Source organism: Phalacrocorax aristotelis, chromosome 3, assembly GCF_949628215.1.
Source record: "Phalacrocorax aristotelis chromosome 3, bGulAri2.1, whole genome shotgun sequence".
Classification (NCBI taxonomy): domain Eukaryota; kingdom Metazoa; phylum Chordata; class Aves; order Suliformes; family Phalacrocoracidae; genus Phalacrocorax; species Phalacrocorax aristotelis.
In genome coordinates, this window is record NC_134278.1 from 26,545,039 (window position 1) to 26,572,620 (window position 27,582).

At 42.8% G+C, this 27,582-nt stretch overlaps 1 protein-coding gene across 5 annotated transcripts in view; it reads right to left on the bottom strand.

Moving 5' to 3' along the window:
* Positions 1 to 16,341: 16,341 nt before the first annotated feature.
* Positions 16,342 to 27,582, bottom strand: part of ELOVL5 (ELOVL fatty acid elongase 5) — a 38,349-nt gene continuing 27,108 nt past the window's right edge. For all 5 annotated transcript variants that reach the window (XM_075086972.1, XM_075086970.1, XM_075086973.1 and 2 more), the window contains 5 exons: positions 23,156 to 23,233; positions 22,342 to 22,513; positions 20,668 to 20,792; positions 19,071 to 19,205; positions 16,342 to 17,598 (listed from right to left, as the gene is read on the bottom strand). In XM_075086972.1, coding sequence (XP_074943073.1) covers positions 17,467 to 17,598; positions 19,071 to 19,205; positions 20,668 to 20,792; positions 22,342 to 22,513; positions 23,156 to 23,233 — 642 coding nt within the window. In that variant the 3' untranslated portion in view covers positions 16,342 to 17,466. The remainder of the gene's footprint in view (positions 17,599 to 19,070; positions 19,206 to 20,667; positions 20,793 to 22,341; positions 22,514 to 23,155; positions 23,234 to 27,582) is intronic.

The window sequence follows — 27,582 nt, forward strand, 5'->3', positions numbered from 1 at the left end:
CTGGCATAGTCACCTGCTGTGGTGATCTATATGCACATTTTGTTCTGTTTTTTACAGACTATAATCACCTCATAGACTTAAGTGTTCAGGCAGAAATCACAAAGCTTTAATCTGGTCTGCTATACATTCAAGATTGAGAGGAGCTTTTCCACAGCCTGGTCAACTGAAAAGAGCACCTTGTGGGAGAAACTGAGTTTCATTCTGTTGCTTTGCAACAGGGCATACCTTGCTTTGCCCCTGTGAAAACATAGCTACTCTTCCAACTGGGCTAGGCTCAGTATCCAAGGAATCGGTGGAAATTATAACAGTGACACAAGAACAGATCAGCTTCCGTTTTGGCAGTACCAGATTACTTGATTATCTGTTTGATTACAGGTTCTATCTCTGTCGCTCTTAGGAGAGAGGAATCCCAGCTATAAGCCTAGGCTTGGCAGTCTGGTGTAGCCCCCTAAGATAGTTTCTGTCACCCCTTGGAGCCCCTCAGTTCCCTCCATGCCATTGGCCTCTTCTGATCCAACCCAACAGAAGCTGCTTCAATATTGTCTATTCAAACATTTCTCCTTGGCCCTCATGGCACTCACTGGCATCTATTTCTGTAGGTCTCCAGCAAAACTCTGTGAAGACCAGCTGCACTTCTGCCTCACTGGAACTGGAAACAAGCCAAATCCAGACAGATATGTCCACCTGCATGGGCAGTCCCTGCCTGTACTGATGAGGTGGTAATTGTTGCCTCTTTCTTTGTCAAAATTATGGCCAACATGCTCTTTTCTCATTCTATGTCCATCTATCACATTAGTGCATTTCTAAGCTTATATCTTTCTCAAGACTTGTTTGAAAAAAATCTACCTTCTTATAAGTTTTGCCTCTCCTTGCTATCATATCTCACACAGGAGCAGGGTGCGCAACTGAGTTTCTCAGGCTTCTGAGCTGGTTCCTGTCACCCATGAGCAGGAGGACATCCACAGGTTTGCTTTCCTCTACAAGAGGCCTGTGCACCCACCCTGTATGTCCTCCTGGCCCTTCACGTCCTAGCTGTGGTAGCCACTTTGCATACCTTGTTTCACTGGCAACATATGGATTCATATTAAACCACCTGTAATTCTTATAAAATAATCCAATGGTGCAAGAAAACACCTTGTTGTCTGAAAATCCAATGGACTTTACTGCAGCTGAACTCCTCACATGTTAACAGATGAATTTCCTAAAAGTGATGGCAGCAGCATTGTTCTCCATGTCACGTCGCTTGCCCCACTTTCTTTCTCCACTTACACTCACCTATCCCCCAGCTAACTGGAGAGTGCACAGTACACTGTCTGCAATACCTAGGCTTTTCCAAATTGTTTTTCCTTATAGAATAACAGGCAGAAAAACTAGTAGTCCAGGATGCCTGGTTTGTTCTTTAGCTCTGAGACTGACCTCCCCTATTTGGCTTGATTGAGTTATGTTTGCAGAATGACTGACTACCTTGTCAAGCACTCCTGCAACTTGAACCCCAAGCTCACTGAAAGCTGGGCATGTCTCTATAAAGCAATGTAGTTGTTTAGGTACTGGAAGCTGTACAGCTGCATTACCAGGTTGGTCTGCCAAACTTACTTAGCTCTGCTGGCTGCAGTTTTTCCGTCTTGAGCTGTATCGTGACGTGGAAAATTTCTTTCTGCCTTTCTGCTCAGTTTGAAGGATGTCAGACCGGCCTTGCTATAAAAGTCCATCCACGCGAATAGCATGGTATTGCAGGTTGGTCTGAACAAACTACTGCCCTCTCAGAAGATGGACTAAATTTGAACTAAATACCACACAGTTTTCAGCATATCTAATAACATGGTGCAGCAATTTTCTGGTGATCTAATGACACGCTCCAGTGACTGCCAACATATCCCCTATCATGCTGCAGCACAAACTGCAGTGGGAGTTCAGTAAGTATCATTGGTTTTCTTTACACCTTGTGCTGCTTTCAGCACAGAAGGACAAATATGTCTTCCTATCCTCTGTATTTCACTTGTCCATTTGTCCTTCGTAAAGATGCGTCTCAACAGCATTTTCTGCACAGGCTGTCACTGAACTAAAGCCTCTGGACCTGTAGCTGTGACAGCGGTGACAGAGGGCTTCATGAAGTACGGTCCTGGGCCCAAAGACCTAGGGACCTCACTGTTGGCACTGAAGGACAGAAGGTATGGCACAGCAAGCTCTGAACAAACTTGAGTTATCATTAACTGTTCTGAAACCTCAGACCTTGACACCATTTCTCTCTGCAGGGACACCAGGAGCAGGCAGACAACGAATGAGGAGCAGCAACAGACGGGGAACCTTGGGCAGAAACCTGCAGAGACACCCACAGCCCACAGCCTGTGTTCAGCAGGAACTCCTGCTGACTATGTGGTGGTATTTATACATTATAACCTTATGGAAACAAGGTACTTGGTATGCGCCACAGCTCACCCCAAAGCACTGAGACCAAAATAATCTTCCTACTGCTTTCCGAATTACCTTTCTTCTAGCTGCATTTTAACTAGTTGCTTCTTTTTTGGCACAATTGCCTTTTTTATCATTGTTGATACAGAAGTGAAAATTGCTTTTAACACCCCTCCTTCCTGAATAACTCTAAGGCTGCTAAGTAGAAGTTCTTGCAAAATGAGAAAGGCAGAGAAAGTCAGGATGTTCTTGTCTGTTCTTTCCACAGTATGTGCATGACTCCAATTCACCTTGACGAAGGAGGCAAATTGATCTGGAGAGCTCCATATGAGGAATTACATCTCCAGGAGTGCTGCTGTAATAGTGGTGTCCTAGTGCCCCTAACTGGCAGGATTTTCATACCTTCTTCAAAAGTATGCTGCCTGCACCTTGGTCAGACACAAATTCCCACTGCCCCTTCCTTACTGGGGGAGCCCTCTCTTCTTTCCACATGGATTGGCTATGGTTTAGTCCTCTGGCTTTGCAAGTGATAATTTCCATTCTCAGCTGCTGTTCACCACTTCATTTTGCTGATCCTCCTCCTCGTTTAAAATGTAAAATACTTTAAATATCTAAGTTTCAAATAGGTACAAGCAAGAGATGCTCTTATAAATTCACTTGCACATGAAGATGACGTCTTCTAATCTTGTGCCTACTGTGCACACTTGGGGCACACAAGACTTCTAATGCATATTGTCCCTTGAGGCAGTCAAATCACTGAAAAGAATCTCTAGAAGTTTTTGTACAGAAAAACAAAGAAAAGCAATGCCAATAAAAGGGGCAATACTGTCTACTGGCATTAAGACCTGGCCCTGCAACTTCTATGAGGGACATGTGGAAAGTGCTGACTGAGATTGGGTATCACCACCAGGTGGTGACTGCTGCTGTCAGGCAACAGCTGAGCTCACTGAGGCATTTTTTTAAGCTGAAAACCTCACTTATTTGTATAAAAAGGACTTGTGCAAAGGGACTTTTCATCTGTAACTATAGCAACCACTACAACATTTATTAGTCACATAACAGTGAAAATAAAAGAAGAAACATTAAACTATGGAATGCAAAGTTTAAGTGGTTACCCATTCAGGGAAAGCTGCGGCTTTCACTCCCATTCAGCAAACTCTTCAAAAGGAAAAAAGTAAGTTGAATCAGTCATCTCGTTCAGAACAAACATCGTCTTGACAGATGTCAAGAAAATAATATGTCAAGAAAATACAGAAAATAAATAATGGTTGGATTTGGGATAAACATCTACTGTTAAGATCACACCTACCATGTTATGCAGCACAGAGGAAAAACGGGATGAGAAAGGGCTTCATGCAGGTGCAGGATGCACAATATGCCCATGCTCTTATACATTGCTCCGGTCCATCTTCTGTCACTGTCTTTGACAACCTACAGAAAGAGTTCACAAGGCAAAATGACTTCCAACCACCTTCGAACCCTTCCTTGGCTAAACAGACCCAGTGAGTACCTCTGGCTAAAATGCTGTGGGGCAGTCAGCTGCCAATTTCCCTGTCTTCCTCGATACTGGCTCTTTGTTAGTATGCAAGCCAGAGCTTTGTTGTAGCCTACAGACAGCAGAAGACTTGGCCTGACTTTCATGACCTTGAGAAATCAGCAGTTTCCACAGAGGTGGCACACAGAGCTCCAAAGTGCTGCAAATGCTCCAGCATAACTTCAGGTATCACCATGTCACCTGAGCTGCACAAGGGGTAAACTCCCATTTGAATCAAGTGGGAAATGGAAGCAGCAATTCCTAAGCACAGCTTTGAAAGGGACATTCATAAGGTGCTTGAGTTGTTCTGGGGGGACATTGTTTGCTTGTTCTGGGTATTACTAGCTCCCTTTTCATGTGATGTGCCTTCATATTTAGCACAGCTACATGCAATTTAAAAAACGTTCCAGAATTGTAAAGGTTGGCAGAAACAAACTTTGAAAGTCACCTAAACCCACTGCTTGGCTGAATTGCTTCTTCCTGCCCCAAGCTGTACGCAGTTGATGCCCAACTGCCCAATGTTTCTCCAGTTTTGATTTAGGGTGGATCTTTTTTTGGGGGGGGAAGGTGCTCTGCGGCCACCTTAATCAATAAGAAATGGACCCCTATGTTAAGAAAGATCTCAAAAATTACATTGGAAAGGAAACACTACACATCTAAAATATGCTTTATACTTTTCAGCTGTAACTGAGTACCAACCCTAAAATGATTTAAAAATCTGAAGAACAACTTGCCAACTATTTTCAGAGAGCTGAAATGAGCTGTGTGTGCTGAGATCATTAACAAGATCAAGAAAAGATGCATTCAGTGCATCCAGCAGCCTCCAGAGAGAACCTCTGGCTGCTTCTTAAGGTCACTGAATCATTTCACTACAATAAATGATGTCGCTAGCTGGAAATGTTGGAGAGGCTCCCTGTGCCCCAGCACTGATGTATCAGTGAGTCACTTTAATCCGGGCTCTCACGGGTGAGAAGGCACCGCACCCAACCTGCCCACAGCCTCATCCATTTTGTTTTCTTTGTCCTCCTTCATGTTCTTTTACTTTCTTAGCAGAATTAAACCGATAAAGATCTGTGTATTTTACAGTCTTTGGACAGAATGAGAATAGAGGGGAAAAAAAAGCAAAAGCAAAACTCCACCAAGTATGATTCAGCCTCCCTGCTCTTGGGAGTCTTTGGCTTTGCCACTTGTAGGTAATTACAGGAAAGAGTCAGCAATGTTCCTGCAGGGCCTTTTGTCAGAGCAGGAGGACAAAGTGTCCTGGGGCAGGAACAATGCTGTCTTCCGCACCACTTGAAGCTTGGAGACAGCAGGTATTGACAGTCAGGATGTTGAAAGGCATACCAGCTTAAGAGTAGATGACACGCATGGTTTGGCACACCGTGTAATCAGTAACAGAAGGAATAGTAGGTCCCATCAGCCACAGCCCTGTCATGGAGGGCGGCAGTATCTCCAAACTGTGATCCAGCAGAGCATGGACAAAGGTTGTGCTAATTGTCCTATTATTGCAAAGTTCTTTTTAAAAGTTCAGGTTTCAAATTGTTTGCTTTAGTGTTCCTTCTCTTAGTCACTCTTAGAGGTCATCTATGCAAAGTTCATATGCTACAAACTTGTCACCAGCTTTCCACTGCAGCAACTCCTATGCAGGCAGGCTTGGCTTGGGCTGAGTCCAGGGTGCTTCACTCCATTTTTCTGGAGGAGCAAAGCTATCACAACTGTTTCCACCTGTAAACGAGATCTCAGATGTCTGTCTCCTCTCACTCTCTGCGCTGCCACAATCACAGGATAATTTGGGTTAGAGGAGCGCTCTGGAGATCACCCAGATCAAGGCTAATTTCAAAGTTACAGCAGGCTGCTCAGGGTCCAACCATGAAGTTTGAGCACCTCCAAGGATGGAGATTCTACTGCCCCTCTGGGAAGCCTGTGCCAGTCTTTGACTGCTCTCACTGTGAAAGATATCTTCTTATATTTAATCTGAATTTCCCTTGCTGCAGCTTATGCCTTTGTCTTTTCATTGTACCTCTTGATCTTCTGCTGTGCTCCTCCAAGAAAAGCCCACTCTTCCTCCTCTGTATCACCCTCCAGGCAGCCGAGGACAGCGATGAGGTGTCCCCCCTTTTTTCTCTGCAGCTCCCTGAAGCTCAGTGCTCTCTGGTAGAGAGAGGACCTAGAAACACAGATGTTTTGCCAACAGGCATCCTCAAAAAGTGAGGACAATTAAGACTTCAGCCGTCTTAAGTACAGACAAACCACTTAAAAATATCTCAAGTTGCCTAAAAGCTCAGGGGAGTCAGGGGAAAAGGTCACCCCCACCAAACGTTAGTGGGCTGGGTATCCAGCCTCACTTAAGTAGAACTTAAACATGGGATGCTGCCTTTACTCATTCAGTTCTTATGCTGCCAAAGGCCCAGACAGGATTTGATCTGGGATCTTCAGTTTCAAAGGACAAAGGAGTCAAATCAGAGTGCCCTCTGAGTTTGCATCTTGCAGACCTCTTCATTTCCCCACCAGATTACATTATTTTTAGAATGTGTTCAGTCTCCTTATGACCTGGTTTCATCACATCATAGCATGAATGATTAACTTATAACCTTTCCCTCAGGAGGGACCTGCATCTCAACAGCCAGGAAGGTTATTACAGTTCTGCAACACAAGCGCACTTCTGGCCCAATCATCAAATATATTTGTTATCATTATTTTGAGAGAAAGTTGCTGCACTGAAGAGATTTGATCTTTCAGCAGCTGACTGGACAAGGTTTGCTTTACAGGTGGCTGCTTTAGTATGGCAAACATCAAACAGGCTCCCAGACACCTAAGACTGTGTGTTGTCTTCTAATTTATGTTTTAGTGCTGCTTGTAGGACAGTATTTTTGTGCTGTGTTTCTCCGTAGAACATTTTGACAGAAATGGAGATGTTCTTTTTTCCCACAGGGAAAAAACTCATTATATTTTCAACAAAATAACTGAAAAATATCAGCTAAAATAAATAGCAAGGAAATGTTGTCTTAGGACCTCAGTGGCACCTGGTGTTCAGGTAATGGACACAGTATTCCCCAAGGGAGGGTTCTCAGGCACTTGCCAGATGACTGCAGCGAGTGCATCTCTAAGGGACAGTATTTTGTTGCAGGAGCATCACAGAGGGGAGAGAATTAAAACTCACTCCCAGCCGCTGGCCATCCTCGCTCCCCTGGGATGGTCCGGCAGAGCACAGTGACAAGGATGGGCCTGAGGAGGTCAGTGGGAGTGAGGAGAGGAGAAAGACCAGCAACCATTTTCCTTCATTTCCCATTTCCCCGGTACTCTGCTGAATTTAAGCTTTCCTCCAGGATGGGCCTCAGCTTGTGCTGAACTCCCATTGCCCAGGACAGAGGCTGGGTGCCAGGAGAGAGGTGCTCCCTCACAACCCACAGCTAGCCAGACTGCTCTATCTGAAAGATGTCAATGGTTAACATGACCACCAAGAGTTGCCGCACTTGTTTCAATGTCAGTATTGGGGTGCTATTCATGTTACTCTGAATGTCAACCTCTTCCTCTCTCTAGAAATATTTTAAATGACCCTATTCAGCAAGAGACATCAAGACTGAAGAGTTATAAGAAGCAGAACAACCTTCAGTAAGCAAAAAATTACGGGATGGCCTATTCCAGAAGGTGCTACTTGTAAACAGCGACATCCGTATATGTGGTTGAAGTCCACCACCAGGTTTCTGTACAGACAAGAAGAAAGGCAGCATGATTGCCAGCTGACCTGCTAACCATTTGACCCAGACTAACACCCCAAGAAGCAAACCTGTGCCTGGACAGTGAACGTGGCCATTTGACATAAGGCCAAAGGAAGACAGGAGTAAAGACTGAGAATGTGTGTCTTAGTGCTGCTTGAAGGAAACCTACCCTTGCAACAAGCCTGAGCTGCAGAGAGCAGGGATGGTTTTGGGTGTTTGTTAAGCACCTACTGCTGAGACAGACAGTAAATGCAGCCAATCAAAATACCAGTCTGGTGTTGTGTTCGGATCTATGCAGAATCTCCTTTGCCTTGCTGAAAATGAGAGTATGAGTTCATATTCTCCAGTTTCTCTTCCTGTCCCACTTCTCAAAACTGCCACTAGGACATATTTCTTTCTTGCCTCCTAGTCTCAGTCTTCATTAGCTTTTTATTCTGGCAGTTTGTTTATCTTGCTTCCTCCAAATGTCTTCCACTGAACCATGTTCCCTCATTTTTCACTAAATAGCCTCCTGCTTTGCTCAACAGAAGGGTTGTCTTTCCCCAGGGCTCCAGCTGAGATCTCTGGACAACTCCAGGACCTTGATTGTCATTAATTTTAATTAACACAACCAAATCCCTCCATCCCTCACCCACCACGCTGTTTTAGAAGCTCACTCTTTCTATACTCCCATAACTCTGTACATTTTCACGTTTGCTCACAGGTGGGTCAGTCTGATCTGCACAACTCTGAGATGTCAGAGCACGGAGGATCCTTTGTTCTGCAACACAGGAGCTGCTGTCCTACCACCACCCTTCCTGGTCCTCTTTCAAGGCCAGACATTTTGGGGTTTGCTCATCTAACTTTGTCTGGTATAAAGCACAATAAATACTGAATGCTATTAAATAATTATCAGCCATTTATATGTGCTGGACAGCTGGTGATGTATTATGTTAACAACCATTACAGGTTAAGCTTTAATGTAAAATTACATTCGATTTGAGATTTGGGCTGAGTTTAATGAGTTAGTTGTTTTTTCTTCCCTGTCTAAACGCATTCATTCTTGTCTACTATAAAATGCTCAGAAATAGTCCTGGCTAAGAGGATACACAGATCTACATTCCGATAATTTTAATCAAAACAGCTCCTGTTTTTCCCCGAAAGCCAGAGTTCCCAAGGTTATTTGTGTAAACAATGTCAGATGCATTGTAAAAGACATTACGTAGGACACACTTGCTTTTAATCTCCTCTTCCTTTATGACCCCTGTTTCCACACTAGGAAAAGCTCTTGATTACAAAGTCTTTGCAGCTGTGCAGTAAAGGGCAACATGCTATTTTATTCTTGTCTCCGTTACGCGAAATTAATTATACTCTGATCGTCCATACTACTAGCAACTACTGTGCAGATGTTTCCAATACAGGACAGGAGCTCTGTTTACCTAACCCTTACCTTTCTGTCCCATCCTCTTAAAAAGGGGCTAAACATGGCCCTTGAAGAACATGCTACAGTGCAACTGCAAGGCAAACGTCTCTGACACTGAAATCTGAATCACAATGTAAATATTTATATGCCACCCTCACTTGTACTAAATACCGGCATATTTATCACTGGTGTCAGCTCCAGCTTTTTATTAAATCCTTCCGGTCCCACCGTGCAGGCAGGCACCAGCCTGCCCCCGGCTGTCTCCTCACAGGTGCCGCCAGGAGACGGCATCGGTTTGTAGCACAGCCCCCAGGATTATTCCCCTCGCACACCCCCCAACTTATTCGCCCCCCCTCGCTTTTGTATCCCTGGGCTGGGTGATGATGCTCGTCCTATTTACTGGGTCTCCTCTGCTTCTCCTTCTCAGCCAGCAAGGCTGACATCAGTCCTGGGTTTCACCAGACCTGACTTTTGGAGGATTTGGTTTAAAACCCCCTTTCTTGCTTTCGTCATCCTCAAATCTCCTTAAAATTGCCTGTGTAAAAGACACAAACACCTCTGCATGCTGCTCAGATCTCCTCTCTTCACTTTTGAGGCCAGAAAGCAAAACTTAACATAGTTGGGGGGTGGGGGTTGTTTGCTTGTTTTGGCAGGGTAGGATGGGTGGGTTTTGCTTGTGAGAGGTTTAGGGGGGGTATTTGGGGTTGTTTTTTAATTCTACTTCATGAAGTAAAATCTCACATTGACTATTATTTTTTCCTAAGTGCTCTGGCCAGCTGGAACCAGGTAGTTGGCTACACATTTTTGGAGAGCTCTGAAAGACCTTATATCTCTCTCTCTTCTGACCAAATGAGAGTTGGTTGTTAACTATTCTGATTTTCCTGTGTTGCAAAGGAACTTTAGGTAAATATTGCATGTTGGAAAAACATTGACAAACCATGCACAGCATCCCTCACCAAATCGCCTGGTCCAGTTTCAGGAGTTCCCACTCATTTCAAAATCTTCCTGTACAGCTTTGTACAGGAGACACGTACATCGGGAATGGGCAGTGATTATTTCCATCTACTTTGCGAGGAAACCAGAGTCAGACATAATATAACGACTTCTTAGCTCTTTATTTAAACTTCTGAGGGCAGAGGGGTCTTTTTCATGATGATTTGCAAAAATCTGTACAAACAATTTAAAAAGGAAGCAAAGCTGATAACATTTAGCTGATAATAGTTATGCCATCTGTATGCATGGGAGGTATTTCCTGGTCTTTTCTGCAAACTCATCACTATTCTACTGAGCAAAAGTGCATTTGCATGAAAGATGTCTCAAGCCCCTAACAGCTCAGCACACCAAGCGCCACTGTCGCGCTCTCTCCCCACCCTGAGTGCTGTGGGAAGCAAAACAAAACGATAAATTTACAGAAGATCTTTCAGCGAGGCTATCCTTTCTAAAGGTACAGAACCATGGTAGGAACTTAGACCTAGAAAAGCCCTGAAGCACCAAGATCCTATTGATTTTAAAGGAAGCAAGGTACTCGGGTAACTGCGTAGCTACAGGTTTATTTTTTTTCCCCAAAAAAGCTCCTACTTCTGCTATGTGAGCTGACGTTCTGATTTGCTGCAACAGCTGGTAAAATTGAATTAGTAGCATTTAGTAAACATTTGGCTTCTAGTGGCAGATGGAACAGCTCATGAAGACAAGCTTCCCGCTTGCTAGATGGGATGAGACACCATATGTCTTGTCAACTACACAAATACCATAATACCTTGCTTCAGTGTGTGTGGAAGAAATTTCACTTGGTTTCACTTTAAATACTTTTACCAGATAATTTATCACCACATGGCGTTACCTCCGGTGCTGGCTAATCCTAGAGAGAATGCTGTGAACATCCACTTAGACAAGCCAAAGGCAGAAACAGTGAAATTGTGCCATAAGGGTTGTGCATTCCCCATTACACCCGCTGAGGAGCAGCAAATGCACAGGTGGAGACAACTCATATAGGATTGTATTTTTATGTCAACAGATTCATTTCCCTTGAAGTTTTACCCGTTCCCAAACAAAATGCAACTGAACAATTCTCTGTTTCTCACTGTTGCCTGGCTGGCCCATCCCTCTTTGAAAAAATGGAGCTCCAGCTGCCTCTGAAGGGTGTGAGATTCCTCTCATGAGGAAATTTAGGACCTTTTGCTGACAATGGGCTTTCTCCACACATGGTGCCACTGTGGTACCTTCCTTCACTGCCTTTAAAAACTTTCCAAGAATTACAGACCAGATTCCTAGAAAAGATGTTGCCTTAACACGAATTACACTTGGAAGAAACAAAGTAAAAACCGAAACAAAACAAAAAACCAAAACAAAATCCAACAGGCAATTGCTTCACACCAGGGAGCATGTTCTCCCAGACTACAAGAGCTCCAGCTGTACCACAACAGCCAACTCCCTTTAAGCTATGTTTTCTGGTGCCATGGTACCTTGTGGCCTTTGACAGATTTTCGTTACGATTGAGGAAGCTGCTTTCTGCCAAAACTATTGGATTTGTAAAAAGAAAAGGGGCCCAGGCGGGGTGGGGTGACCTTGGCCAGCTGCCAGATGCCCACCCAGCCACCCTCTTCCCTCCTCAACAGGATGAGAGAGAAAAATAAGATTAAAAGCTTGTGGATTGAGATAAAGACAGGGAGGTCACTCACCAATAACTGCCACAGGCAAAGCAGATTTTGGGAAAATTAATTTATGACCAATTAAAATAGAGTTGAATGGTGAGAAACAAAGACAAAAAAACTAAAATACCTTTCCCCTACCTCCTTCTTCCAAGGCTCAACTTCATTTCTTCATTCCTGACTCCTCTACCTCCTCCCTGCTCCAAGTGGTGGTGGTGGGGTTGTGGATAGTCCATAACAGCTCCTCTCTGCTACTCCTTCCTCCTCTTGCTCCAGCACTGGTCCTTCCCATGGGCTGCAGTCTTTCAGGATAAACCTGCTCCAGTGTGGGATCTCCACAAGCTGCGGTTCTTTCAGGGCATGTCCACTTGCTCCACTGCATGGTCTTCCATGGGCTGCATTGTGTATATCTGCTCTGGTGTGTTCCTCTCCACAGGCTGCAGGGGAATCTGCTCTGGCACCTGGAGCACCGAGTCCCCTCCTTCTTCACTGACCTTGGTGTCTGCAGGGCTGTTTCTCACACTTCTGTCCTCACTCCTCTCTTGGCTGGGCAGTGTTTTGCCCTTTCTTAAATATGCTTTCAGAGTTGCCACCAGCTGCTTTTTGCCAGAATACCAAGAGGGACACCAGGGAGTCCCATCTCCCAGTCCTACACACCTTAAAAGTGTCCAGTGCCCAGTCTTCAAGCAATCCCCCAGACCTCCATCTCTGACCATCGCAGCAACTCTTCTGTAGGGCTGATCTTTTAGAATCAGTTTTCTTAAGAACAGGTTGACCACAGTAGGGGAGTACAGGTATTTATCAAAAGGAAGCCCCACCAGAGCCTCACCCTCCTGCTCTAGCACATCCCTCTTTCCACAAAAAACAGACTGATTAGCAAATAAGATTTCCCTCCCCTTCTATTTTCATAGTTGCAGCTCTAAGCTGTTGAACAGATGACTCTCAAGAATCTTTCCTTCTCTGCTCTTCTGTCACTTCCAACTAAAACTCCCATGGAAACAGCTGAAATTCTGTTACTGGTCCCTAAAGGGGATTTACACTCATTCCATCCCTCTTACTCCAGCCATCAAGATCATCTGATTGTAGCTGTAGGATATGTAATCTTCATTGGCACTGACAGTGCTTCCTCATGTTGTTATCTGCAAACATCGCTGCAAGTATTCCTACTTTTTATACCAAGGTCATTACTAAAAACAATGGGCCCCCGTCAGGCTGAAAGCATTGAGACAATCCATCTTTCTCATCAGTTTAACCGTTGCTGGTTATCACACACTCTAGTTTAGATAATAATTTCTGGGATTAAAAATAGTACCTATTCCAGGTGGATGGAAGATGTATTTCCTTTGTCTACACAGCATTTTTTTATTAAATAACAATATTGATAAGTTAGTGTGATCAATTCCAGAAAATGGGTTACATTTTCTCCCATTTTCTGTTTAATTCCTTGTACTTGACCATTCTTTCCATTTATTCTGAGGCCTTTCATCATACTGAAATCAGACTATCAAGCCTACCAGTTATCAGGTACCACTTTAACTGGAACTTTGTTACTCATTTTCCCCTTTCTGATTGAGATTATTTTAGCACCTTTGACTTAAAACAAAACACCTCTGTTACTGTTGTCTTGGGAGTCCCTGGGGACTCTAGCTTCTCCTGCTCACCCAAATTTGCTCAACCGAAATTAAGAAACATACAGATTGTGTTTGTACAACCATCTATTTAAATTAATAGATTGGAAGTTCAAAATTTATTTCAAGTTTGCTTTTTATACCAGTTCTTGCAATATCCTGATGATTACAACTAATGACCTTTGTTGGTTCAGTAATTCTTGGCAAGAGGATGACATCTTGCCACGGCAAGGTAAGTTAATCTCTGTGCCAATGCAACTCTCAGCAGCATTTCTCTAACACAAGATCTCTATCCATATTTTAATCACCTCTTGCACTGCTTCAGGCGGATTCCCAGCAGAACCCACACTGTCAAAGTAATTTGGCCTCTGGTATTATTTACTTTTCTTCAGTGTCTAGCTTATTTTTACATCTCTTTTTTGAATAATGCATACCTTATAAAACAACATATATTCCAGTCACCTACAACACACATACATTTCTATTGACTTGCGCCTCAAGACAGCTACCAAGTATCAAAGGTAGGGGCAATCCCTAGAGCAGCTCTCTATGAGGTTTGGAGCTTTGGGGGTTTCTATGCCCCAGTTTTGGTGACAGAAGTCCTATCAGGAGCTCCAGTGCTTATTTGGTATCTGCCTTGTGTTAAGTAAAATACACAGTCAACCAGAAAGATCTCCTGGATTTCCAGAATTGTCCTGTGCTTTACCACTGCCTTCTGCAAACTGCAGGAATTCCAGCTGCTGAGCAACTCCAGCCCCCGGGGTGGTTCACACCCTCCGTGACACATCGTCCAGGGTCTTGATGCCAGGACCTCTGTAAGAAAATCTGTTCTGGGCATTTATATATCCCATTCACAGCTTCAGAGAAGCATTCACCTCCCTCTCCATCATGAAAAGCTATAGAGCCCCACGTATTGGATGGTTATGAGCTCTGTGACATCTTAACACATCAGTTTGAAGCTTTCCAAATAGGTACTGAAGTGTTTCGTTCTCCTCAGCCTGCTTTGCATGAAACCAGTCTGTCCCATTGGCAGCAGTTGGGTCTTTTTCATCTCTTCTGCCTCTACAACTCAAAAAGTCCTTTCAGAGGACTGTTTTATAATCCCAAGCACTAATCACAGTTATATCTATTAGGAGAACTGCAGGTGATGGGGAGTTGACGCAACCCAAAGGCTGTTATTTGCCCCAGGTCAGGTAACACATTGGAAACAGAGCCAAGTACACAGACCCAGGCTCCTGCCTCGGTCCATCGGTCTGGTCATTGGTTACAGTAAAGCGATGTCTGATCTACCCTACAGCTGTCAGACTCTTCAGGTGCTGCTGAGACTCTAGAAGAGTACCCACCAGGAGCCGCAGTCTTCTGACCTGTAGTTGTGAATGCTACTGATGCTATACATCTTCCCAAGAGCACATCTCCTCTCAGCTCTGAACAAAGTCACTGGGTCTATGTCGTGACAAACTATTATAAAGCCATCACATTTTGTCACTGTGCGCTGCTGACCTTGTAAGGCTAGGTCTGGAGTGCAGCAGCCCAGTCTCCACGGCTCCACAGGGAAGGCCAGGCTGGTGCTGCAGCTTCTGCCTTCTAGGAACTCCCTGTAGATTTGGCTTATCCAAAGAACTGCACCTTACTGAGCCCTGCTTAGAAAAACGCTCAATTTCAAAGTTGAATTTGCACATGCAGGAGAAAAAAACATCTCGGCAACCATCTAAGGCACTTGGAGCCCCTTCCCAGAAGAGACCAGCAAAACATGAAGCCTCTAAGCCTTTCACACAAAGTACAAAACCCATTTGCTTGATCTAGGTTTCATGTTTTAAGAGCCTGAAAGTGAACAGACAGCTATGTAAGTAGTTCTGTTTTCACTAACTTCATCACCAAACTATCTGTGCTTGTTGCAAGGCACTGATTAAACACTCAAATCGGAGAGAGCTCAGAAACGATCGCTTAAGATCAAGGGGAGCTATGGGGAAATTGTAAAAATGCTCCCATTCTGGGCTACAGCACAGGATATCTGAGGCAGAAAGTCTCTCTCAGCAACATCAAGCTTTGCTCCCAGCACTCAGCCTCGGAGCCATTCAGGCTGCTCTGCATTCAGCGTGTCAGTAACCCCAGCAGGACGTTTAATCCATCACACGGACAACTATTTCTACAGCCAGGCAAGGGAACAGTGTTTGGTAACAGCAAAGGTTTCTCTAAGGAATTTGTTACCAAATCTCTGGTACACTAAATTTCTCTGAATTTCTCTGAATCTCTGCAGCTGTGCTTCCATCACAACAGCCCCTCCTTGACTTGACACAGGATGGGGCAATGTATTAAATCTGTACAAATGCGCCAGAATTCAAGCAGAGATCATCAAAAGTGTTTTAATGATTAAACCATGTCAAACATTAACAATGTAGGTATATTCAGATGAGCCGAAGTTTTATTTCTAGCACATTTAGACAGCCTATTTTGAACATTATAGCTGCTGTACTGAGCTATGTAAAGACTCTGCAAAAACCAGTACCTAGAAATGAAGACGCATGCACAAGCTTTGATAATGTAAACATAACAGACACTGTCTCCTTCAAAACAAGGAATGAAAATCCACAAGGCTAGTAGAACTTACTAATTCCCTAAGAGATGTGCAAAAAATTTTTTAAAAAATTTTAAAAAATTAAACATGGTAAAATTGGCGTTTATATAAATATCAAAAAACCAAATAGTTAAACTTGAGCAATGACCAGCAGAATGTCTTGCACAATTCAATTTTTCAGAGCTTAATGAATAAAATATTCATAAGCCAAACTCCACCATAGCAGATACCAGAATACCAGCAATAGATACTGGCCTTGCAACTGACCCCTCACATGTGCAAGGCAAGATTTTACAAGAAGGAGTAACTTTAACAAGCACTCGAACCAAACCCTCAGATAACGAGCCAAAACACGTGATACACACAACTCACATTACGGAAACAGACACCTCCAACACACTTCAGTAACGTTTACAAAACATTAGGTATGACTTAAGACTGTTTAATTTTGCTTGTTTGGAAAAAACATGTTTGTGTTAGGCACATTTTTAAAAACGAACATACGCTACATGAAGAGTACAGATACCAAAAATACAGACAATTCCATCAGAAAAGCATCTGTCTTCGCTTTTAAATACGCTTTTGGATATGTCACAGATTTAAACAGTAGCTCCTAAGATGCGGATATGGCTATGGTAACAACACTTGAAATTCTGCCAGTTTCCATATTAAAAACCACTCTTCATTTAGCATTTAAGAATTCCAAGAAATAAAGGGGGGAAAAAAAAAGAAAAAGAGAAAAGAAAAGATGGATTTACCCTGTATATACTCTAAACCTTAGAGACAATATTTAAGTCTTATTGGACTGTGTAAGCGCCAATTAATTTTACATTAGTGACATACTTCAAACAAAAAATAATACCTATTAAAAAGGTAAAATAACTAGTCATCTGGTTTGTGACTGTTTAGTCAGTTAAAGCCAAATACACAAAATTAAATGCACCATTTCCAATTTCACTGTATCGTGTAAGAGATATGTAACATCGTGTATCACATACAGAATGGTAAAATGATCAATGGATTCTTCCAAATGACTTTTTAATAAAAAGTCAGTCAACTGAAAAATTGAAACATACCCTAACTTTTAAACCAGTAATAAGCTTTGGGCCCTGCTTTTTAATTTAAGGCATGTGTGTTTATCTACTGAAACCAGCATCATACAAATTACCTCTACAATCACATGCATGATCTACAGTAAAAAAAAAAAAAAGGAGGTTTAGATTACAGTGTTTTCAAATCGTGAATCATAATTCAGCACCTATCATATTGACTAGTAAGGCAACAGCAGTGTCGGATACTACGATAATACTCCCTTCCACAGTCTATAGCGGGGTCAGTGACAGCCCAGAATTATTTTTAAACTTTAACCTACTTTTATGTTCTGTATACAGTTTCTAGGGTGTTTGCACTGGTTAAGTCCTACATAAATCACACTATTCTAGGCAGGAATAGTTACAGTAGCCATTAGAGTATTAGTGCACAACTCTTATTGTGCTTACAATCAGATGATTTCGTTGTTGGGGTTATCAAAATGGTTTTTCAGTTTGGCCTTCAATCCTTCCTTTGTTTCCTTTGTTTCACATTGTTCTCAAGGGAAGAAAAGCTGTTTGTGTACCCATTCACAGTGGCCGTAGAGCCATTCTGATACTCTTTCCTCCTCGAGGATGCCTTCTTGTTGTAGGTCTAGAATATACGGAAAGACACATGGTTTTGCTTAAATAGATATAAATAACTGCTTCCTTACAGTAACTCAAGAAACACGAAAGTAAACCCGCATCTACCATTTTTAAAGACCTCGTGCTGCTGGCAGAGTCTAACAGGCTCTACCATTTTTTTGTGTGTGAGCCTATACTATGCCTTTCATTCATCACAGCAAGAAAATTAGTTCACTGGAAAATAAAAAGGCTTGGTAGTATGATGGTAGGTAGCATTTGTAGTGTTACTTTAACAGCGAATTAGAAACAATGAAGCGATTTTATGAGCAGACTACGGCAGAAGAATATACTCAAAAAGACAAGTCAGGAAAGGGGTTTGATGCACTGCAGGTGACTACCTCAAACAAAGCCAAAAGAAGAAGTGGGTAAACAAGAACAGTGAGGGAAGTTCAGAGACAGAAATGCGAAAGGAATTTGCACTGTCCAACATGAGAAGCAAAAACTAACAGGATCAGGGAGGCTTGGGACAGCAAAAAAAATTCGACACTGAAAAAATATACATGAATTAGTCTTTGTCAAAGGGGCTTGGTTGCCTTACAAGAGTGTGTTTCCCAAAGTATCTGTGTGTGGAAGAAAGTTACATGGTTAAATTGATTAAGAGACTCAAGTAATATCTGTAATATACTATAATGTTTAATTAGCACGTTCATAAGCAGCAAGTGATATGAACCATGTGACTGGTTTTCAGAAGTACCAGAACCTCAGGTAGGGAAGCCTGCTGTGTTTCCTACCATAAGTCGCTGTTACCAGACCCAAAATGCTCAAATCTTTCAAGAGATGTTTGAAATATGTAACAGAGTTTGCTTGTTTGGGGGCAGTAGGATGTGCTGGTTTGGTTTTCTGAAGATGGGTACATCTTTGTACAGTGCCTGATCAGGAACTACTCAGAACAACACATAGCAAGACTGGATGTGTTCAGACACAAAGTAAATTTCATAGAAACACAATTCAAAATATTAATCTTCCATATGGAACTACAAACAAATGCCTGTAAAGGTGAGCCAAAACCAGATTTCTTTATATTGGGAGTTTGGGACGTTTCCCTGGATATAAAACAATAATTTCCCCTTGGAAGAGCCACAGTGAACAATTCCTTTGGGTGCTTCACAGGTTCAGAGGCTGCTGTTTTGTTTCAGACTGGAAACCTGTTTCTTACATAAAAGCTCTTTCTCTTCCTTATCTGCAGTTAAAACTGCATTAGTAAAATGCCTTTTTGTACCACTCTGCTTACTGAAATCACTAACCGTTCTGAATTACAGATACAAAACATGAGAAGCTTCCAAATTTGAGGGCAGACCAAAAAGTATAGTACTTTAAGATCCTTGACATGTTACTGGAAGACAGTAAAAGGCTATTGCAAGCATATCTTTGTGTAAAGCAGTTTTCCAATGAGATACAGCCAGTAGAATGCTACAAAGAAATGATGAATATTACTTTTACCTGAATGTAGAAATTTGTGAAGAGGATAATCAAAGAAATCATATAAGAAATCTGGAAATACAGCCACCCCTGAGGAAATGCACATGGCCAAACAACACCACAGCTGGTCTGGAAGATTGTCAGGACAAACTGAGTCTGGGGAGACAGAAAAAAAGAGAAATGGAACAGATTAATGCAAAGAGGAAAAAGCCATTTGTGACCAAAAGCTCATTAGTTATTTCCAAAACAAGTCAAAAACATGTAATACTGCATGTTTGACAAGTTTATCTTCTCTGTCTTACTAGCAGTGTAAACCTGAGCCAGCAGGTTTACTCTTTTGGAAAAACACAGTTTGGGCTGAAGTGCTGCAGAGGGCCCTAGGCAGAATTCGTCTTTACATGAAGGCTACCAGATTAGGGAATGTTTATTTGAAAAGGGAAAGTCTGCTCTGTTATTTTGCTGCCCTAACAGCTACACAGGCAGAGGAGGCAGGGAAGTGAAAGCAGCTATGACAATAGCCAGGGGAGCAACCGAAGCACTAAGACACGCGTGCTCTGTAACACTCAGACCACCAGGATGAAGAACAGGTAATCAATCTGGAGGATAAAAACCACACAAAACAAAACAACCCCATCAAAAACCAAGGAACCTCACTGTTACAATACTCAGCCATCCTTCAGGAAGGAAGAGTGCTAAGAAAAAAAAAAAAAAGATTGAGAATCAACACTCTGAATTGCTGGTCATCACCAGCAAATGTTATTAAACCTATTCACAGCTCTGAGGGGTTGCAGCGGGGAAGGAAAAAAGAAGATAATTAAAAAGTCTATCTGTAGGCTTCAGTTTCCCCACCTACAAAATGGGGAAGACCCATGCATGTTTCCTTGTGGCGTTCTGACATGTCATACACATTGAAACCCAGTTCTTGCGCAGTATCGCTACAGCGTGTACCATATGGCTTAATTTTTTTTCTCTTTTCGCCTCCAGTACACAGCATTTGGGCTCCATCACTGTATACGCAGGAAACAATACAAATGGATGCAAGGAGTCCAACACAGAATTACAAGAGGAAAAAAATCTGCCCATTTAAAGTGCAGAAGGAGACCAGAAATATTAAACAGTTTTTAATAAACCATTTGCAACTGCATGCAAAAGTGAGACAGAAAAGCCATTGTCCTGCAGGACTAGAATGAAGAGCCTTGTTAGCTGTAGACTGTGTTGCACTTGGTTTCTGGTCTGTCATCTCAACATCAGCCTGAGCAACCAAGCACAGAGAAGAACGCCTTAGCTCAGGCAGGCTTGGAAGAAAAACTTCTCCCTCCTCCCTGGCTAGTAAGTCTCAGAAAACGTAACACTGCAGCTCCCAAATATACCTAGCCACACAACAGGGAGGGTGGAGAAAGAACCCGCTGATCTCAGCACTGATTTGTGTACAGCATCAGTCCCCAGCTCCCCATCGTCCTGACACCTGAGGTGCAGAAGCTGGATTTCTAAGATGATTTAGGCTCTTCAAGATGTAAGAGGTACTAGCCCTCACTCTCCCTTCCTCTACCCCTTGCCAAAATTTTCTAACTCAATGAAGGCAAGAGCCTGCTAAAGCACTGAAGAGCTAATCACTCACCAGCTGCCCCTGAGTGATGTACTTCTTCCACCACAGATAAGGACGCATTGCTGGAACAGCAGACAATCCATAGTAGGAGTACATGAGGACGTGGATAAAGCTGTTCAGTGTGGCACCAAAGTAAGCTAAAAAAAGAGCAAAGGGAAAAAGTACACTGCATTACCAGGAACACACTGTTTCATGGATCCTACAAAAATAACAAGTTAAAATGTTACTATTTAAAATATTTTTTTCCTTAGAAGAAAGGCTAGAGGCTTTTTTTCCAATTGATTTTGTCTGATTCTGAGTGATTTTTTTTTTTCTGTTCACCCAACAGAGTGGCAGAGCTGCTTTGCAGCTGCGCACTTTACACCAGCCTTCTGGTTTTGTTTCCTCGATTTATTCTTTTTCACATCTACATTATGGCTTCTCAGAGGAACTGAGGAAGCTGATAAAACAGAAGCACATGAACATACCCAACAATCGATAGCTTCACCCATCTAATTTTAGGCTTATTTCACTTCCTTCCAGGCAGGAACCTATTTTGTCATTTATAACCAAAAGCAACAGATACCTTCAGAAACTGAGAGTTAACCATTTTATTTGTCCTGTTTACAGAATCTTCAGTCATTAAAGAAACTTTTAGCTTAACACCAAACTGCATAGAACTGTGATGACCAAGCAGAACATAAAGCTTGGAAAGGAAGAAGAAAAACACATCACTAGAAATAGCACAAAAGTATTTTCAAGACCACGCAAGCACAACCTAGATTCCAAATATCTGCACTTTTGACTGTTGTAGAAATGGGGATTGACTTCCCCAGCGGAGAATGTGGTTGCAGATGGATGCTTTTTATAAGTCCAGCATTACTCGCTGTTGTGCTGACAACACAAAACAAATACGAGTTTCTATGTTGTTTGGCTCAGAAAGCAGACCAGCCTCCCTGAGCCACGCAGCCTCTCGGTCCACACTGCCAGTAGTTCACATCCACTGGATTTGACAAGGTTTCTCTTGGATGAGTGTTCAACAAAACCACAAGCTGCACATCTGAACCACATTTAAGCCACGCTAATGTAGTTAAGAAACTAGATGCCAGCTAAAAGCATTGAAATTAAAGAATCAAAGCAAGATAACCAGAGGTTAGCAGGATTTAGACAAGAGGGACATGGAAATCTTCCACTCAAGATGTATTCAGTCAAGTTCATTAGCGCTCAGGGGACAAGATTTTAATTGAAATAATTTGTTATGGCTACTGGTATAATGAGATTAAATTAAGAAAGTAACATCTCAAGTGAACTTCACAGATACACGGACAAGAGTCACTATTTGCCATCTTGCAGATGAAACAAGCTTCTGGTCCTGACTTGGAAAAGAGTATTGCTTCATTAGAGGGTCTGCGACCACCACAAAAAAGAGAAAACAAGGTTGACAGGTATCAGACCTGGACTACTGCAGCTGATAAGTGTCATGCTGCCACGCAAATTCTGCAAACTACATAGGCATGCCTCTTCCAGAGGCTCTGCAGGCAGCTTAATACCTGCAACTATCTGCAATAGTTGCAATTCAGCAAAGCAGCTTAATATGGGACAGAACAAATCCTGCAGCTGAAGGTACTGGAAACACTTGACTTGACCAAAAGAAAACCAGAACAAGGCCCTCGTTGCAAGCATTCCCCAGAATAACCCAGTACTTACAGTGACCACAAGGCACCCAGTTCATAACAAACCACCAAATGTTCAGCATCGTTGCATGGTGGTAGACATGCAGTACAGTGATCTGATGATTATTTTTCCGCAAAATGAAAAAGAAGGTATCCATGAACTCAATGAGTTTGGAGAAATAGTACCACCAGAGGACACGTATGATCTAGAAAGGAGGACACAAGTTTTAGAAGCACTGCACATTGTGGGTGCTTTCAACCCTTTTGCTACCGAAGTAATTAAAATCCAGATTCTGTCCTATACTACTTGGATTGAAGACACTGCTGAGATCTTTGGTAACACTTCAGCCTCAGGTTTCTCCGTAGGAGATCTAGGTACAAACCCACAGCTACAGCTGAAAACAGGATAACAAAGAGTGTTTTATGAGGCTATTGCTGTGCACCTGGGGTGCCCTGGGAGAAACTAGAAAATACTGAACCAGAGTTGGTCCCACAGTGCTCTCTGTAAAGGAGAGATCTGAACAGTGACCAGAAGAAATCACCACCACATCTCAGGAAGGGAAGTCACAACAACACACCATGGCTGGATACAGTCTGAAGATCAAGTTCTTGTTTTTTGATCTGAAAACACTTGAAAATTTACAGGTAATTACTCACCAAAATGCCAACCATGAATATATTGTAGATTAACTATTCTGTTTAACAATGCATTGTCCATTGTATTGTGAAAGGAGGAAAAAATGCATATAGTTTGAACAAAATCTGCATAATCAACACTGTTCTGCTCTCCCCTTACACACAAGTGGACAATTTGAAACTATATTAGCCATAAGTCTTGATTACATTACCTTCATATCGGCTTCTCCTCCGCTGTGTGTATCCTGACAGAAGAAATTGTATCCTCCTTCCCATACTCCCGTCACCAGCTGAAAAGATCAAAGAATAAAGTGTCATTTGAGGAGAAGGCTGCACCCCGCGGCATGTGCAAACCTCAACAGCGGCTCTGCCAAGACACCTGGTGTCAAGGGATGCATGGGCACCTGAGGGTGGCATTAGGCTGAATTCAAGCTCCAAGCAATGATCGAATTGGAAAATCTTCCAATCGGGGTATACCAGAATAAAAATAGGAGGTAGCATCTTATCCCCACATAGCATGTGTGTTTTGCACAGACATATGCTAGACAGATCCTTGAGAATTATCTTTCCTTCTTAACTGTTGATTTAACTGTTGAAGAAAGTGAACAACCAAAGCAATTTTAAAATTATTATTATTTTTCAAAGTATAAAGTTATGTTTTTAGGAAATTTTATACAGAGATATCTGACTACAATTTTTTCAACTGTGTAAGGTTAGCAAAGCTGAAGATTTGCTGTTAACAGCTAACAACTGATGTATTACCACATTTTGATTCCTCAAGGCCTTTTTAAGTAATTCACTCATCCCAGGTACATTACATCCTTCCCAGCACAAGTGACTTCCTGGCATAACAATTAACACCTCAGACATGACAAAATTACTTTTAGGAGTAATGACGAGCTATTAGTCATGGGAGCATGATGGGGAGCCCATTGCTCAAGGGCTGGCTGAAATCCCCAGAGAAGCAGGAGGCAAGCTGGATGTCCACATCCCACCCTTTTGTGGGTGGGAGATAGAGGGGCAGGTTGAGGGTGGGATGGGAAGAGGGAATGGCTGCAAGGACAAGACTGAGCCCCCTTTAATATCACAACAGAAGGGATTGCTGGATGTTGTTTATAAAGGTCTTTTTCCTCTTGGGAATCGCATGAGGAGAGGAATAACAAGTTTAAACAATTCCCAAGTGAAAAAAGAATTGTAGGTATCCCAAAAACATTTTAAAGGCAGAGACAGATATCCTGCACAAGCAAGTTGTCTGGTTTTAGCCTTATCTGTGCTCATGCAGGATAAAAAAAAAGCTTTGCAAAACCACAGTGAAAACCCCTTTGTACCATAAGTCATTTAAAATGATCACTTGATTAAAAGACTACAATAACTGGTATGATTAAGTGCTGCTCAGAACTGTGAATGGGAAGCTCATTCTAAAAAGTACAATGAAGAGCATCACTTAAATGATCTACCTTTTCCTAATGTTATTTCCTTTACGGCTCATTTTCCCCCTAAATTAGCTTCTAAAATAGCCAGTCAGCCTAGGTTATTTTTGACCTTCTGAGATAGAATTATCGCCACTATTTAGAAAAAGAAAAAAAAAAGCCAGACATCTAGTTATATCATAACACGTAGACCTGGAATTATCTCGTGTATTAGAGATAAATCAACACCACCCTGCCACAGTGAGAGCAGGGCAGCCGTGCACATTGACAGCAGAGCCAAGCAGTTTCTCTATCCAAGCAGCTAAGAGAACAGAGCCATGGCACGAGACCTCTCCCAGCCAATGAGGAAGACAGTGATGCACAAAGCACACCAGTTTAAAAGCAGTATGCTGCTAAAGTACCAGCTACGCCCTGGAGCAAGTCTTGCACCAAACCGCCCTTACGGCTGCGTGGCTTCGTGAGTGCCCACCAGTCCCTCAGACAGGAGACCACATTGTGCTGTGATCGTGTTGTTAAGAGCTTACAGATGTTTTCATACAGTTCTCATAGTTCAAGAAAGTGTTAGTAATAGAGGGATAATCACAATGTTTATATTGTAATTAATCCAAATAGCATCCATCACTGATCCTGTGGTCCATAAACTTCTCCCAAGGAATGGCTAGCACAGTGAAACTGAAAGAGCTTTCCCTGCAAGTGATACAGGATCACTATCTAAAGTGTAACACAACCAAAGATGTCTGGGTAGATCCACCTCTCCAAAGGGCAAAGGCATCCATGTGACTATAGGTAGCTTCAGCTAAACCCAAGTACTCTCTCATTTCCAGAAGAGCATATAGTAATGTGCTAGGAGTTCTAATACTTTCACAGCCACAAGGGTTTAAATGATAGAAGCAAAGCAACAATTGTAGGAAATGGTAATCTCTTTTATCATATAAATAGTTAGGATAGTTACAAAAATAATTTAATCCTTCCCTTTCCAGAAGGAACTAAATGGTGAAAAGCTGATACTGCTGCCGGTGCTCACAAACCTTGCTTGCTGCAACATCCAACAGACACAGATAACCCTTTTTCCAAGCTCGCCAGCTGCTCCTCTGCCTGCCACCACTATTTCTTGCACCCCAATACTCTCAGCACATGCTGGAAGACTTCAGAAAACAAAACCAACAGGCCACTCTGAGACCTGACCACGAATGGTTCCCAAAAGGCTCCGTTACGCACGAGGCTGGGCTTACGGCACTATGGAAGCTGCTTATGTGCCACCTAGAAAGCAATAAATGGAGGTGTCATAAATTGCCAGCTAGTGCATTTAAGTCATTGCTCATGCCTGTCGTGGCCTGCTTTCAGGATAGCCAGAGTTTCTAACCCATCCTTACTGCTACTCTACAGCAGGTCTCAACTTGCCCAGCACTCCCAGTGATGGGCTGGTGGCTCTGCAGCCACCCCAGGCTTGAGACAACCTTTCCCTGACTGCCATCCCTAGGAAGTCCTACATCTTGAGGTTGGCAGGAGCCCAGGCTTGTTAATGGCATTGCTGATGTGCAACTACCGGCAGATCTTCCCTCAAGAAATTAAGCTGTCTAGAAAAGCTGACTACAATAATTTTCACCAGAGTATGTGATTTTTAAATGACACAAAGAGACAGCTCCTTCATAAGCAAATTAAAATGGTTCTCAAAGTCAGTGTTAAGTCCTTTGGCTCTGTGGAATACCCTGCAGCTCAAAGTTGTTTTTGTGGTCAAGCAACTCTTACTTCCTTCCCCTGTTTTGAAATTTATTTATTTTTTAATGTTGCTTTCATTTTGTAATTCTGTTGCCTAATTCTTCAAAATGCTGTAGCATGTGCTTCTTTTATAAACCCTGCTCCAAATTAAACCAGCGCACTAACACCAGTCTGACTGGGCTGTAGGAGAGGCGCTACCAGGGAGGATTTTGTTTTCCTGTGATAAAACCAAAGTCTGAGACTCACTGGAGAGGGGCAAATAAGAGACCCAGCACCGCATCATGTTGTCAAGGCATGATGGGTTTACAAGCTTCAAAACAGTGCTAGATTAAAGTGAAAAGAAGTAGTTCACGTCTGATCAAAGAAAGCAACTACCTGCAGAGATAAGAAATTTTATCTTTACGTGAACGCAGTTACCTTGGTACAGAGATAAGGACTTCAGGACCTGTAGAGAAAGAAAGAGGAGAGGAAAGAGCAGCCTGGCAGCAAGCTGCCTCCCACGGCTCAGGTGCCACAGCACCTCTTCACCGAGTCCCGTCCTTCCTAAAACAGGGTGCAGCTTTTAGGACGCTTTTCCTACAGCATACGCAACACCTCCCTCATCAGTAAGATCTGAGACTTTTCTCAGGCTAATGCAGTACGGAATTAATTTTTCAGACAAAGAAAGAAGTCAGGAAAGTAATTGCTTTGAAGAAAGCAAGCCTTCATCACTGACCAGTTTTCTCAGATGTAAGTCCAGATCACTTGGCTAGTTTTGCTAACAAGCAGCCCCAAAATAAAATAGGTCTGCATGCCATATAACTGGGTACCTGGCTCTCTCCCTACTTTGCCCCATTACCCAGCTGAGACTCGAGCAGAGGGGCATGGGCCCTACTCACAGCGTTGCAAGACAACTTGACTCGTGATCCCAGCACAGAGTAGAGACACGAGTGGAAGCAGTGCTGCCTCTGCTGCTCTAACTACTCCTGCTGCTCTTTTGGATACAGCTGTGCCAGCCAGTGGGTGATTAACCCATATCCTATAACCCCTCTGCCAGCTGCTCTGCTATGCACCTTCTCCACCATGCAGGAGGCCACTCCTTGCTGCCTCTGCCCAAGACAGGGGTGGTTTTTTTCCCCTCAAAGTCCAAGCACTGCAGATGTGTACAGAATAAATCATTGTTGTCTGCCCCTAATGAGCATCCCCCTCTTCCTGAAGTAAGGGAGCGATGGGTCAGCCTGGAGAAACCTCTACTGCTCCCCAAGGTCTGCCTTGCCTTTTATATTGTCTGGGACAAGCACAGTCCACTACTCTGTTCTGCTAGTACCAGATCCCAGCCTGGTCATTAAACACGCGAATAAATACTTTCTAGCAAGTACACACAGAAGCTACTATTTTAGGAGTCCCAAATAAAAGGTATAAGATTTCCAGTGATTTTAAATAAGGTTCTATTGTATGACACCAGTAGGCCAAATGGTGCAAGTGCACTACAACTAGAAATCCTGCAACGC